At 35.2% G+C, this 13,326-nt stretch overlaps 1 protein-coding gene across 3 annotated transcripts in view; it reads left to right on the top strand.

Moving 5' to 3' along the window:
• Positions 1 to 13,326, top strand: part of LOC126745311 (muscle M-line assembly protein unc-89-like) — a 77,884-nt gene that overhangs the window by 48,300 nt on the left and 16,258 nt on the right. For all 3 annotated transcript variants that reach the window (XM_050453085.1, XM_050453090.1, XM_050453097.1), the window contains exons 6-7: positions 10,778 to 11,110; positions 11,169 to 12,085. In XM_050453085.1, coding sequence (XP_050309042.1) covers positions 10,778 to 11,110; positions 11,169 to 12,085 — 1,250 coding nt within the window. The remainder of the gene's footprint in view (positions 1 to 10,777; positions 11,111 to 11,168; positions 12,086 to 13,326) is intronic.

The raw sequence follows: 13,326 nt of genomic DNA, 5'->3' as shown, positions 1-13,326 counted from the left end.
TCGACAGTATCCCTAAAATTAGTGAAAAAATAAGAAGTTTTTAAGCCTCAGTAAAAATGTCTTTGTTTTCACCAATTTGTTTCACTAACTCCTGTAGCAAAATTTTGCTATAACTTTCATTTGCAAACATAAGGCTAAGTTCGGATTTAATCCGTTGACTCTTCGAAAATGTTCCATCATACAACATCAACAAATTTGTCAATGACTCAATAGGAAATGATTGATTATAGGTTTTAAATTTTGTAGTATCAGCAAGGTCAAGAAATCTTAACACAATCTGCAAACCTTACTTTTATTTCCCTTAAAATATGATCCAAAATCTCGTAAAAGAGAGCTCTGTACTATCCTTTAATTTCGTTCGTTGAAAAATTAGCAAGTCGTCGTATGGAATACGCTATTTCAGTAATGTCATTAGATCTGTGAATAATAGCGCTAAAAACATTCTCATTTCACTTGCTGTTGAGCTTCCCATAAACAATGTTTATTATTTAGCAGTTTATTTCCAACAGGTAAAGCCCAGTTACAGGAAAATCTACAATTAATGTTTTAAAAGTGTAAACAAGTATTAAATGACTATAAATTAAATAACAAAAAGAAAGAAAAATAAGAAAAACTTAAATTACTATAGTAACATCATGTATATATCAAAATTAAAGGAGATGTAAATTAACATTAGAATGAACAAAGAAAGGGATTCATGGGACAAGGGAAAAAAGGAAGATAAAAGGAATTATGGTAACTGTTGGTTTGTCAGAGACAAAACTAGATCCTTTATGGAGCATACAAATATGTCACAGGTTGATGATACTGAATTAAAAATTCTGCACATTTGATATACGGGATCCTGAAACCTAATGTTAGTTCTGGCGCGATCTAAGGCAAAAGTGATATTTGCTCTAGAAGCAAATTGTGGTACATGAAATAGAATATCGTTCAGGAGAGGAGGAGAATTTATTTGATTGTTGACCAACTTTCATAAGAATTGTACAAAATGAATTGTTCTCCTCATGGCCAGAGATTGCAGATTAAATATACCTAACATCAGATCATAATCATGTCCCCTAACAGGATATATTCCATCCTCACGAAACATAAGAAAGTTTAAAACCCTTCTCTGAACACTCTCGATGTAGCCAACATGGCATTCATAGAAAGGACACCACACCAAGGAACCGTATTCCATTCTTGATCTAACAAAGGAAAACTACAATAGTTTTATTGAGTTTGAGTTGTTGAAGAGTCGGCTATTTCGAATGACAAAATCCAGAAGTTTCAACGAGGAGGTCACTGTCTGTTCAATATGTGGCACAAATGTGAGCCTATCGTTGAATACAACCCCTAGATGTTTAATAGAAGTACTTCTACAGAGGATTTGATTGTCTATATTGTAATTAAACAAAACAGGATCCTTGGTTTGGTGAAAGAAGATCACACAGCATTTCGAGATGTTAAGACATAACTGATTTCGACTGCACCACCCCCTAATTAGGTCCAAGTTACTTGTAAGAACAAGCAGTCCAAGATACTATTGATACACCAGAATATTTTCAGATCATCAGCATAAGCTAGTCTAAGGCAGGAAATCAATTCTATAAGATCATTAATATAAAAGATAAAAAGAAGTGGACCGAGATTGGATCCCTGTTGGACTCCAGAAGTTGAAACAAAGGTATTAGATCTGCAACCTTCCACGTCAAAAAACTGTAGACGGTCAATAAGGTATGACGAAAGCAACGAAATTAGCCTTTCTGAGAAGTTGAATTGCTTGTTCAATTTTTCCAGCAGAATGCTATGATTTATCTGATCGAAAGCCTTACTGAAATCAGTATACACCATATCAACCCGACTATTTCTATCGAGGGCTGAAGAAATAAAATGGGTCACATTACAGAGGTTAGTGATGCACGACCTTTTAGGAATAAAACCGTGCTGATCTATAGAGAGTAGTGATTGAACTTGGGGAAGAATTCTGTTATAAACAATAGTTTCAAAAGTTTTGGAAAAATTGCAAAGTATGGAGATAGGTCGGTAGTTGTCGATTCTGTTTATATCATCTTTTTTGTGAACTGGTATTACTTTAACACATTTCCAGGCGCCTGGAAATTTGCCAGTTTTCAAAATAAGGTTAAAAATATGACATAAAGGCTGACAAAGGACAAACATGCAGTCTTTAGCCACAAAACTTGGAACACCATCTGGACCGGCTGTCAACTTATTTTTTAGCCTCCGACTAGCAGCAATAATTTTCTCAGTGGTAATTGATGGAAGAATGTCAATGAGGTCTGAGGAATTAGGAGGATAGGTTTCTGCGAGGTTGATTGGATCTATATAGGCATTCTGAAAAAGTTTGGCAAAAGCTGGCACAATATTTTCTGTTCCTTGAAAAGAAGTACCATTGGCATCGCACATGATAGACGGAAGTGAAGAGTGACCTTTCTTAGCTCTAACAAAAGACCAAAACGATGAGGGATCAGTGACAATGTTCTCCTCGGCTTGGGTCACAAATGAGTTATAGGCCTCATCACGATATGCTTTTTCCTTCTTAAAGATATTAGAAATAATTTGTTTTGAAAACCATACTGGAAATCGCCGTCGTCTTTGTTGTTTTAAAGGTGCTGAAGCAGCAAAAGCTGAATCAAGTCTTTTGTAAAGTTCCTTACAAGCGCTGTCAACGTCAGAAGACTGCAAGACGGACAACCAGTCTGCATCAAGCAACAAATTATACATGAGTGGAAAGTTTGCTTTTCTGAAGTTAAACTGCTGCAGATTATTTGAACTTATAGAAGGATTATATTTATGAGGGGAAGCCGATTTAAAAGAAATTGTCAAAACAGGATGATGCAAGTCTTCGTCAATCAGCGGTGATATACTTTTGATGACAGTGACGTCGAAATTTGAAAAAACCAAGTCAAGAAGCCTATTATTAACATTTGAAATATTGTTAAACTGCTTAAGACCAAGGATCTCGCATAGGTTGGTCAAAAGCTTGCACTTGACACTGCTAGCTTCGGTTGTCTGATAAGACGGAACATTACAATCTCCAACAATCATAACGCGTTTTGTGTGGACCAGATCCAGTGACATAATTGTTTCACACAAGGTCTCAAAGTCTCTCTCGGTTGTGCAAGGAGGGACATAGATTACAAATAAATAAAATACAAAATAACCATAAGTGAGCTTACAACCTAAAATATCTATAAGTGGTGTGGAGTTAAGGATGTCTTCCAAGTTAACCCTCTCTAGATGGATGTTGTGAGAAGCTGCGACCAAGCAGCCACCACCACGAGTAGCGGCCACTCTATCCAGCTGTCTGTCAGATCTGAGCACTCTAAATGTTTCTGGACACAATTCAGAGTCGAGAATATCTGGTTGAAGCCACGTTTCGGTGAAGGCAATGATGTCAAAGTCGCACACAGAGATCCCTGTATAAAGCTTATCAGTCTTGGTGCCGAGGCCACGTACATTTTGATAACAAAGACGTAGGTGGTGTGAAGTGCTGGAAGGATTTAGTTTTTTGTGGCGATTACAGGCCTGCCATTGTCAAACTTGATGTACAGATTTGTTTCTCCCTTGGATCGCCGATGCTCAAGTACGTCCTTGACCTTTTGCAGATCACTCCTCTGACTAGGAGTGAGGTCAGCCTCAACGTAAACAACGTTTATGTAAAATATACAAAAGTTCCTGTCCAACGATTTCTTTTGAAAAATATGGAATAATATATCTGTGATAGAAAATATATCACCAAACACTTAAGACAAAAAAGTAAACTCAAAGTCGTTCATATCTTTTAAAAATCTCGAGGCAAGTCGAACTGATTTTTCGTCGGATTCGTTAGAATTAATAATAGCTTCAAAAACTTCTTTTAATTTCGGCCATTCCTTCATGATACTATTAATCAATTTTGAGTTTGAAGACTATCGAGTTTCTGTGATGGTTGGTATACGTATTGTACAAATTGGAGTAAGACCATGTGTTCTTTTTGCTGAATGATGAAAAAAGAAGGGAATTCCATTGTTTACAAAGAAAATACGACATTTAGAATTTTTTTAAAGCTTTGTTGCTAGTGTTGCAATTATTAAGGCAGTGACCAAGGTAATGAACATATAGCTTTAGGTGCCTTTTCTTTAACCTTCTGTTGAAGTCCACTGACATGTCTTGCTATCACACTGGCTCCGTCATAACACTGTCCTACTAATTTACTCTTATAGTCAAATTTATGCAAAATGTTGTTCAATATAGAAAATAAGTTCTCTACAGTTCTATCAGAACTAACGTCATGAAATCCTAGCAACCTTTCTACTAATAAGCCTTCTGAATTAACAAATCGTATAATAATTGAGCACTGCGAGCACTGAGTTATATCTGTTGTGTCATCAACCTGAATAGAAAAACAAAATGAATCATTTATTTCATTTTGAACATGATTATTTATATAGTTCGAAACACTTTCAATAATTTTATTTTGAATTGTCTTTGAGTCGCCGGTAATAGCATTTTTAATTTTTTGATACTGATTTTTCACTTCATCAAAACTTTTATTAAAAAGAAATGCTAGGAGCTCTTTAAAATTACCTCGATTTACAGAGTCAGTACTTTCGTCATGGTCGCGAAATGCTAATTCTTGCTGAGCAAGATACAAAACTGCGTCAATGACGTTACAAAGTGTCAAAGTCATTACAAAGTCTGTTCTCACGTTTTCATTAAACTGCACCTTGAAAAGCCTGGCATTTGCCTGAAGAGCATCGGCAATCGTATTTTCATTCCTTTTAAAGTTTTTTTAAGGATAACACACTTTTAATATGCTCTGCATAATCCTCATGGTTGTGTAATGACCCTGTGACATTAACCATACTCGCGTACCCTTTCTTATTCCATACCGAATCTTTACTTGAGAATAGCGTGGCCAACAAAATTAATTCGCTTAACTTACGCTACTACAAAGCCATTTGTAATTCACAAACTAATCATTTTTAAAATTTACATTCCACGATCTGCCATCTTTAAGTTCTTTTTTGGAAGAAATTGTTAGATCAAACATCAGCCGGCCAGTCCTTAAAAGGTCCCTTTTGTCTTCATCCGCCCATCTGCTGAAGGGTTTCTAGCAAATTACAAACAAAATTATTGACTGGATTCATTTTAAAACAAAATCAAAAATCCACACACAAGAAGGATAGTGTTCAATGTTTATCAATTCACTAGATTAAATTAATGTTTGTACAGGGTTCATTAATCACTAACAAAATCAACACACTTCATAATTCAACTAAGAAAACGACCAAAATAGCTCGCCAAATTAAAGAAAATTCCAACCATATACAAAGTGTAGAAAATCCACAGGCAAATGCCACAGCACGGAACACAAATATATTATAGTGCCATAGATATACATGGAAACCTCTATAAGCAAGATAGAGAACGCGAGCGACTCGGGTGTCTTTTCGCCTCCACTTTTACAGTTGGCAATGTCACACCACGTGGGAGATTCGGATCCGTTTTGGTGGATCCGTTTACGCTTTGAGATGCCGAGATGGACGTTCAATTTTGATTTTGCTTTATTTACAAATGAGAATATTTTATTTATATGTGATTGATTTATTGTTTTAAATATGTATAGGCGCCGTTAATAATTATATAACTGCATTATTAGACTTTTTCCCCTATAGTCTAATCTTTTAGATATATAAATTCCATCAATTAATAAACTAACAACTTTCTCAGCCGGTGCTAAAGATTTAGATAATCTCTAGATTAAAAGGTAGATTAAAATAATCTCTCAGCAATTCATATGCGCAAGGGGTATCCATTACTATAGTTGATGGGCAATAACTTTTTGCTTTAAATTAGTAAAGTTATTTGGTCTATTAAAAGTATTACTCGATTACAAATGTCACTATCTTTTTCATCCTCTAAGTTGTGTGAATCAGAACTTTCCAATAAATTTAATGCCTGTTTTAAGAAATCTGAATTTTGGTTAATGAAGTCATGAAACTTCTCTAGAGATGAAGAGTATGGTCTATTAAGCTCACAATAATCAGAAGACTTATACCTAGTTAATGGATTTTCAAGCTGATACCATCTACTTAATTTCAATTCGAATATTCCGTAGACATCGAACTAACACGTATTTTTGAAATTAAAATAATAAGTCGATTGGAGACAATTTACCTCTTTACAAAAGTGCTTCACTTGTCTGTTAGAGCTTAGTTTTCGAGATACCGGGTGTTAAAATTTTTATAAAAAATCGTTTTTTGTTGATTAGTCAAAAACAATTTCTCCGATTTTGATGAAACTTGGTACAGTTGATAGCAGTAATAAGGGGCTACTTTCTGTGCAATTAGATTTTGTTTTATATAATAAAAATATCAAACTGTGTTTTTATTGTTAAACTTTGATGCCTTCTAACGGACAAACGAAGCACTTTTGTTTAGAGGTAAATTGTGTCCAATCGACTTATTTTAATTCCAAAAATACTTGGCAGTTCTATGTCCACGGATTATTGGGGCAACCTGTATAATGTTAGGTATACAGGATGGCCCAATAGTGTAGCAAAGTTAGCTTTTTAGAAAAAATGTTTCCTAGAAAAGTCTTATGGGAAGCATGGTACTTTCGCAGGAAATTATTCTAAAGGTTTTTCTTCTATTCTAAGGTAAAATGCATTTTAGGTTAGTTTGGGACAACTCATTGTTTTTTAAAAATACTTTAACATTAGGGGTTGGAGTGAAAATGCAATAAATATATTTTTTTTTAATAATAGATGTGCCTATGTGTGGAATAGTTACATAATTAGGCGGTAATTTTTTTTTTATCTGACCCTTCATCTTTGGCTGCCCATTCGACATTAAATTAAAAAAAAAAACGATTTAAAACACATTTTTGCAGCTCTTTGCTTATTTCCATAAAAAGCTTAAGAATAAGCTTTCTTGATGAAAATAACCCAGAACTCACCACGAGGAGGTGGCTGCAATTCGAGTTCCGCCCCTCCCTCCCCTCCCCCCCATTTTCTATTATTTGCCCTCTTATTTATTAATTTTTTTTTAAAAGCTTGGCGATACTTTTTTATCTCAAACTTCGGTAATAACTCCCTGGAAGCGATCCGTGACCTTATGAAGCCATCTCTTGCCTCGTAGCCACATACTGCTGATGCTTCTGTAACCAACTTTACGCAGCATTCCACGGCAGAGTGAGAATGGCATGGAAATTTTAAAATATCAATTTCCGCGGGCACTTCGGAAATCATCTCTTGTAGTTCACCATCAGAAATATCTATCGTCAAAGGTGACTCTGTAACAGTGATTGACTGCCAGTCAATTAGGTCAAGGTATTCAGAAGCGTGAAAATTAAATCGAGGTATAGTGAATTGACGAACTTGATTATCACTTGGTTTTACTTGTCTGCATTTTAAAATTCTGCCAAGACCCAGTTCTCGTATATATTTCCTGTTGTCAGACAGCATTGCCAATAATAAGTTTTCGGGGTGACCAAAGAATCCATTTTTCTGCAGCACTGGATCTACTACTTTCCTTAGATCTTCGGGCAAAAATCTTCTCTTTTGTATTATGCCAAAAAAATGAATACTACCGTATCGACATGACGGGCGGATTTGAATTTCAAACTAAGTTGGAGCATAAACTTTTATGATATATTCTGCTAGAATATTTAGATTATATGATGGATCTTTTGTTGAAACATATAACCTTAAAATTCTATTGGCAGCCATCTTGCATAAGACATTTTTCCAGGTTCTCGTTGAGCCAATTTGGGCAAAATTGTCCCTCTAGAAATTCCCTTGCAGATATCGAAAAGATACTGTTGATCTGTACTTAGGTTAAATGTATTAGAATCCACTTCAGAAAAACTAAACTCTATCTCTTTAAAGATGACAATCGCTCTTTTTTCGCAATTTTCCAGATTTTTTCCAATTTCTCCACAATACCCCTTTGGTCCAGTAGTTTTTCCGTCTAGGTGCTGCAGAAGATGCCTTAACGGCAGCTCATTGGTATGCAATAAGCAAATAAACCATTGCAGAGGACGCGCCAAAGCAAGTTCCAATTGTCAGTATTTACAACTGTTTCATCGCTTCCAATTACTTGAATATTAGAAGGATCAGTATTTTTATCCAAAAATTCTAACAAAGCCCTTTTTACATTGTTAGCGTGTCCTGAAGACGGAGTTATATGGCCAAGATAGATGGAGCCTGGTTCTGAAACTATTACTATGTGCTCTTCAGTAATTTTTTTTCTTGAAAGGATATCGTGTTGCCTTACTTGAACTAAAGTTTTATCTTTTCTCCCGTCAAAATATATTCCATAGGTGCAGCTATTTTCCGATTCTTGTTTTTCCTGTAAAGTTTTGCGGGCTCTGACTCTTTCTCTTCTAATCTTGCATCGGTCAATTATTTTGGACGAATCTTCCATTGTTATTATTCCCATATCATTTAATGCGGCATTAACAATAATTGCAGCAGATCTGTCTGAAATTCCCGTTCTGTCACAAGCCTGTGCTAAAGAAGGAAGTTTTGTTCTCATCTGAGAAGTGGAAGGTTGATTTAAAGTATCATCATCATCATCACTTTTAGAAACTTCCATTTCGGTGCTCTCACTAGAACAATCAGTAACACTTTTTGAAATATTTTTCAAGGAAAACTCTGAATATTGTTTGAGAAGTAACTCGCTTTTTTTGGAGACTTTTTTCTGATTTATGTTTACGTTCCAAGATTTTTTGAAGTATTTTAGTTGCGTAGTAGTTTAGTGTTTAGTGAAATCTGTTGCTCAGATACAGTGGCAATTGAACTTATTTCCCATAAAGCTTTTAACTGCTTTATCAACGGCACACACACTTCACTTAAACTTGGCTCTTGTTTATTTGAACTTAAAAACTGTTGTCGGATAAATAAATATTGTCTGATAATATCTGCAAAAGTTGGAAGAATATTGTCTTTAAAACTTTTTGGATCACCAAATACTGGACAAAAAGATTCTAAACGCATTCGAGGCATTTTACCAATAACCGTCACAAAACGAAAATAACACAAATGAAACAAACGTATTGCAACACAGTTACAAGTAAACTGAAGCGAGCACCACAGAGCCAATATTCATCGCCGCACGCAATTTTTGGCTTCGGTAAGTTTAGCCGAGTGCGTCCGATGTATCCAACTGATTTGTTTCGACAGTTTATTATAGTGCGGGGTCAAAAGGAAAAATGTAATTTTTTGTCAAAATTTGTTCCAAAATTAAAAATGCAAGGTCGTTTGGGCAGCGAAAGGGCAACTACGATTTCAATAAAATTTTGCACAAATAATACATTTGACCTAATGCAGCTATTCCATATATGGGCTACGTGAATTAAAAAAAAAAGTTTTCACTCCACCCTATATGTAGGTCGCTATCCATTGATATTTGATTAATAATATTTATACAAGCATCATTCAAGTTTAAAGTAACACCTACAATTACACCTACAATTTAACCCATGTTAAAAATAATTCTACGCTCCTATTATAAATGTGTTTTAATTATAACTTAAGAAACCTAGACTTAGGTAAGAGGTGTAATGTATATAAAAAAAAAAAAAATATTTTATACTGTTTTTTTTTATACAAAAAAAATTTTTTTAACGGATTGTACCTGAATGTAATTTTAACTGTGTCGTGGTTTTTGTTTTTTGTTGTTTTAATTTTTGTAACTTAAAGAACATTTATTTTAATAGTGTTTTTTATGTACTTGAAATTACTTTGTTTTATCTCTGTAATTACTTCCATTTCATTGTCCTGAGGATGACTTAATATAAGTCGAAACGTCGACATTTAGGTAAACAGGTTTCTGTTTTATTTCTGACCCCACCCAACAACCCTCCGCAATATAGAAATATAGTTTTGTATCCCCAACGATTTTTACATTCCACAGCTCGGATATTAGATTTTTTTGGGAATAATTATTCATAAGATCTTGAAAATTTGTTATGAAATCAAGTTTCCCAGATGCTTCATTGGAAAGTTCTTTATGTTTTTGTTGTTTACTATTTCTTTCGTCTAGACTTTTTCTAGGAAGAGGCACTGTTTTTGTTAAATATGCAGGTAAATTTGGAAAAATTTGAGGCACTGCTGAGCAAACGAATCTTGCTTTAACTCTAATCTTAGTGCGTGTGCCATCAGGTAAAAGATAATCACTTAGAACATTGAAGGCAAAAAAATTCTTCAATGAATAAAGCTAATAGATTTACCTATACTTACTAATACTATGGGTATTCCGTACCAGATTTCCTCTAAATATGTTTATAAATAAAACAAAACCTACATTTTTTAATTAAAAGTAATATGTAAAATAAACTTCTATCGATAAATAGCACAATGACCCACTTAAGAAGCGGGCCGGCTCCACCTGTGTCTGTTTACAAGCAAGGTGTTTGTCTTTATAACAATTTATCACTGTTTTTATAGTATATAACATACCGACACTGGCTGGGAGATGTTACTAAGACTTAGTAAGTTTTTAATAATAACTACATTCAATTTTCTTTCCGAAATTTCACTTAAAAACTCAAATTTAAAAGAGGAATTCAAACGATCCCCATTAAATCCCGTGAGAACTGAAATGAAGACGGATCTGAAAGCCATGTTGCCGATGTTATCATTTCGCGGCTTAAATTAAGTCGGCTGTGCTGTAATACATTTGGCATTTTAGTATTTAACCTTTTTTTTACATTAAACCCACTACAACTGAATAGCCGCCACTGTTTAATAAACCAACCACTAGTGCCTGAATGGAAGTTTTTTCAGCAAATTCTACGGAAGAAGTTCCTCGAAAAAACGGCCCAGGTCTCAGTCAAAGGAGGACTTACAAAGGCGCAGCATGAAAGTAAAAAGATCACCCAGCACAACTGAAAAGATGAAAATGTCAATCGACAATCTGAGCAAATTATGCGAGAAAATGGAAGTGAAAGAAGTGATGAAGAGCGAATCGAGTGCCATTTTGGAAAAGGAGTTCAAGTGCGTCCGGCTTAAGGTAAAAAAGAACGAAAGCGTTGGCATCCAAATTTCTCCCAAGTGTGATAAACCCCAGGCCTATACGTATTTTATCACGCAAGTTGTGCCTAATTCCGTTGCCAGCAGGTATATTCCTAGAAGTTCTCTTATTAGGAGAGTTTTATTAACTTTTTTTATATTTCAGAAATGATAACATAAGAGTAGGCGATGAAGTCATTAAAGCCAATGGCATACGAGTCAAGGGCCTTCCGTACCACACTGCCAAGTCCCATTTCACACCGAAAAATAACGAACTGGAATTGGTAATATCCAGAACATCACAAGCCAAACCGACTAATAGCAAGAAACGCAGCAACTCTTTTAAAGCCTTCTTGAGTAAACCAGCGGCCCTTCTGAGTCCTAGAAAAGAATCTCCTGCGAGTCCTAGTAAATCATTAGTGCAGAAAAGCCCTAGCAAAATAATTATTCAAAAAAGCCCCAGTAAGACAATTATTCAAAAAAGCCCCAGCAAGACAATCATCCAGAAATGCCCCAGCACGACAATTATTCAAAAAAGCCCGAGCAAGACAATTATTCAAAAAAGCCCTAGTAAACCTTCAATCCAAAAGTGCCCCAGCAAATCCTCATTACAATCTCAAAGAACTCCCCAGACAGTAGGCTTATCGCAAATCCTACGGCCCTCCACCACGGAAACCAAGGTGTCTTTCAGTGAAAAACCGACGTTTGCTCAACCAAAAGATACTCTTAGATCCAAACCGCCCCTCTTTAAGAGTCCCTCGCCGATCAGAAAACCACTCGCTCAGTCCCAAATGGAATCTTCAGTGTCTCGCACCCCATCGCCACACGGGATGCGAAAGTTTTCGGTTGTATCGGCGAACAGGACCAGGAACGCCCCTCCCAAATGTGCTCCGAGTGTATTAAGAAGCCCGAGGGGTGCGCGCACTTGCGATAAGACCATCACGTTCGTTAAGGGGCCCGGCAAAAAGAGTTTGGGATTTTCGGTTGTTGGGGGCAGGGATTCTCCCAGGGGACCTATGGGCGTTTATGTGAAGACGATTTTTAAAGAGGGACAAGCTGCCGAGAGCGGAGTACTACAAGAAGGTAGGAATGATTTTATTTATTTTTGAGATTAACTCAAAATCTGTTGAGTTAATTAAATTTAAAAAAATTTTAAGAAATGCAAGTTACAAATTTATATGGTGTTGTAACGGTATCTTATCAGTGAAAATAAAATTGAGTACCCAAGGTATCTTTATCAGCAGAGAACCCTTTAGCTTGAAATTTACTAACCGATACGATTTTCTATCATATTTTCTAAGTATTTTCAAAGTTATCAAGTACTATGATATCTTTTTAAAGACTGGATTTAGGTCTGACTAATATGGACAAATACATTATATCTGGTCTAGCTAGCCTGTTGCCGTTGCTAGTTGTGGGGTAACTGCGCATAGCTTTATTCTTCTTTATGACTTATATTATGACTTATAACGCAATCTGTGACGATATTGTGGATTATGCTATAGAAATAATTGATAATACAGTGCATTCACGATGAAAGAAATAAATTTAACATTCAGGTGCTTTTTCTTCGTTTACGAACGTCGAACACGTCGATTAGGAGTGTCACTTGCAATGTGCTTGCGCGTTTTTTTGCAATAAAAATTTTCTATACAAGGTACCATGTCATGTCTAGGTATGTCATCTTGTCAAAGGGCTTAGTGTTTACATTCAGCATTTGTGAAGTTCTGTATTTTTTCTGTAGTTTTTTGTTGAAAAAGGTCTCATTTCAGTATTTTTGTGAACGATAGTAAAAACTAGTGCCGTTTGTGCCTTACCATGGAAAAAAGGCGATTCAAGCAAATCTTATCACAAGTAAATACCGATACTGTCATAACATCATATCAAGGGAGAATCGTCATCGCAAATGTATATGGGATAATAGAAACAAATCTAAACAAAACATGAATTACTCTAATCAAGTACGTTAAAAAAACGCATAAAGAGTTATTATTAATAAATATTTATCATGTGAATATTTTTTGACGACGTCACTGGAAAAGATTCCTTTTATCGGTAGCATTAACAATGCGATAGAGCGGTGTTGCGATGTCCTTGTCCTTTTCTCTAATATACGTTATCTATATCCATTAACCTTTGAATATTTACTTCTTTATAGCGTCTTATCATATTATTTTATTTTCAAAAATGCTTACATTGTATTAAAGGGAAAATAGTATTATTTTGTGCCTATCAAAATAAGTAAATAAGTACAAATACAAAGTATTATTCATAAATAATACAAGTTTTTTTTGCCATTTCTACATAAGCATTCGCACCATTCC

The sequence above is a fragment of the Anthonomus grandis genome, chromosome 1, assembly GCF_022605725.1.
Source record: "Anthonomus grandis grandis chromosome 1, icAntGran1.3, whole genome shotgun sequence".
Classification (NCBI taxonomy): domain Eukaryota; kingdom Metazoa; phylum Arthropoda; class Insecta; order Coleoptera; family Curculionidae; genus Anthonomus; species Anthonomus grandis.
This window is presented reverse-complemented; position numbering and strand designations above follow the sequence as displayed.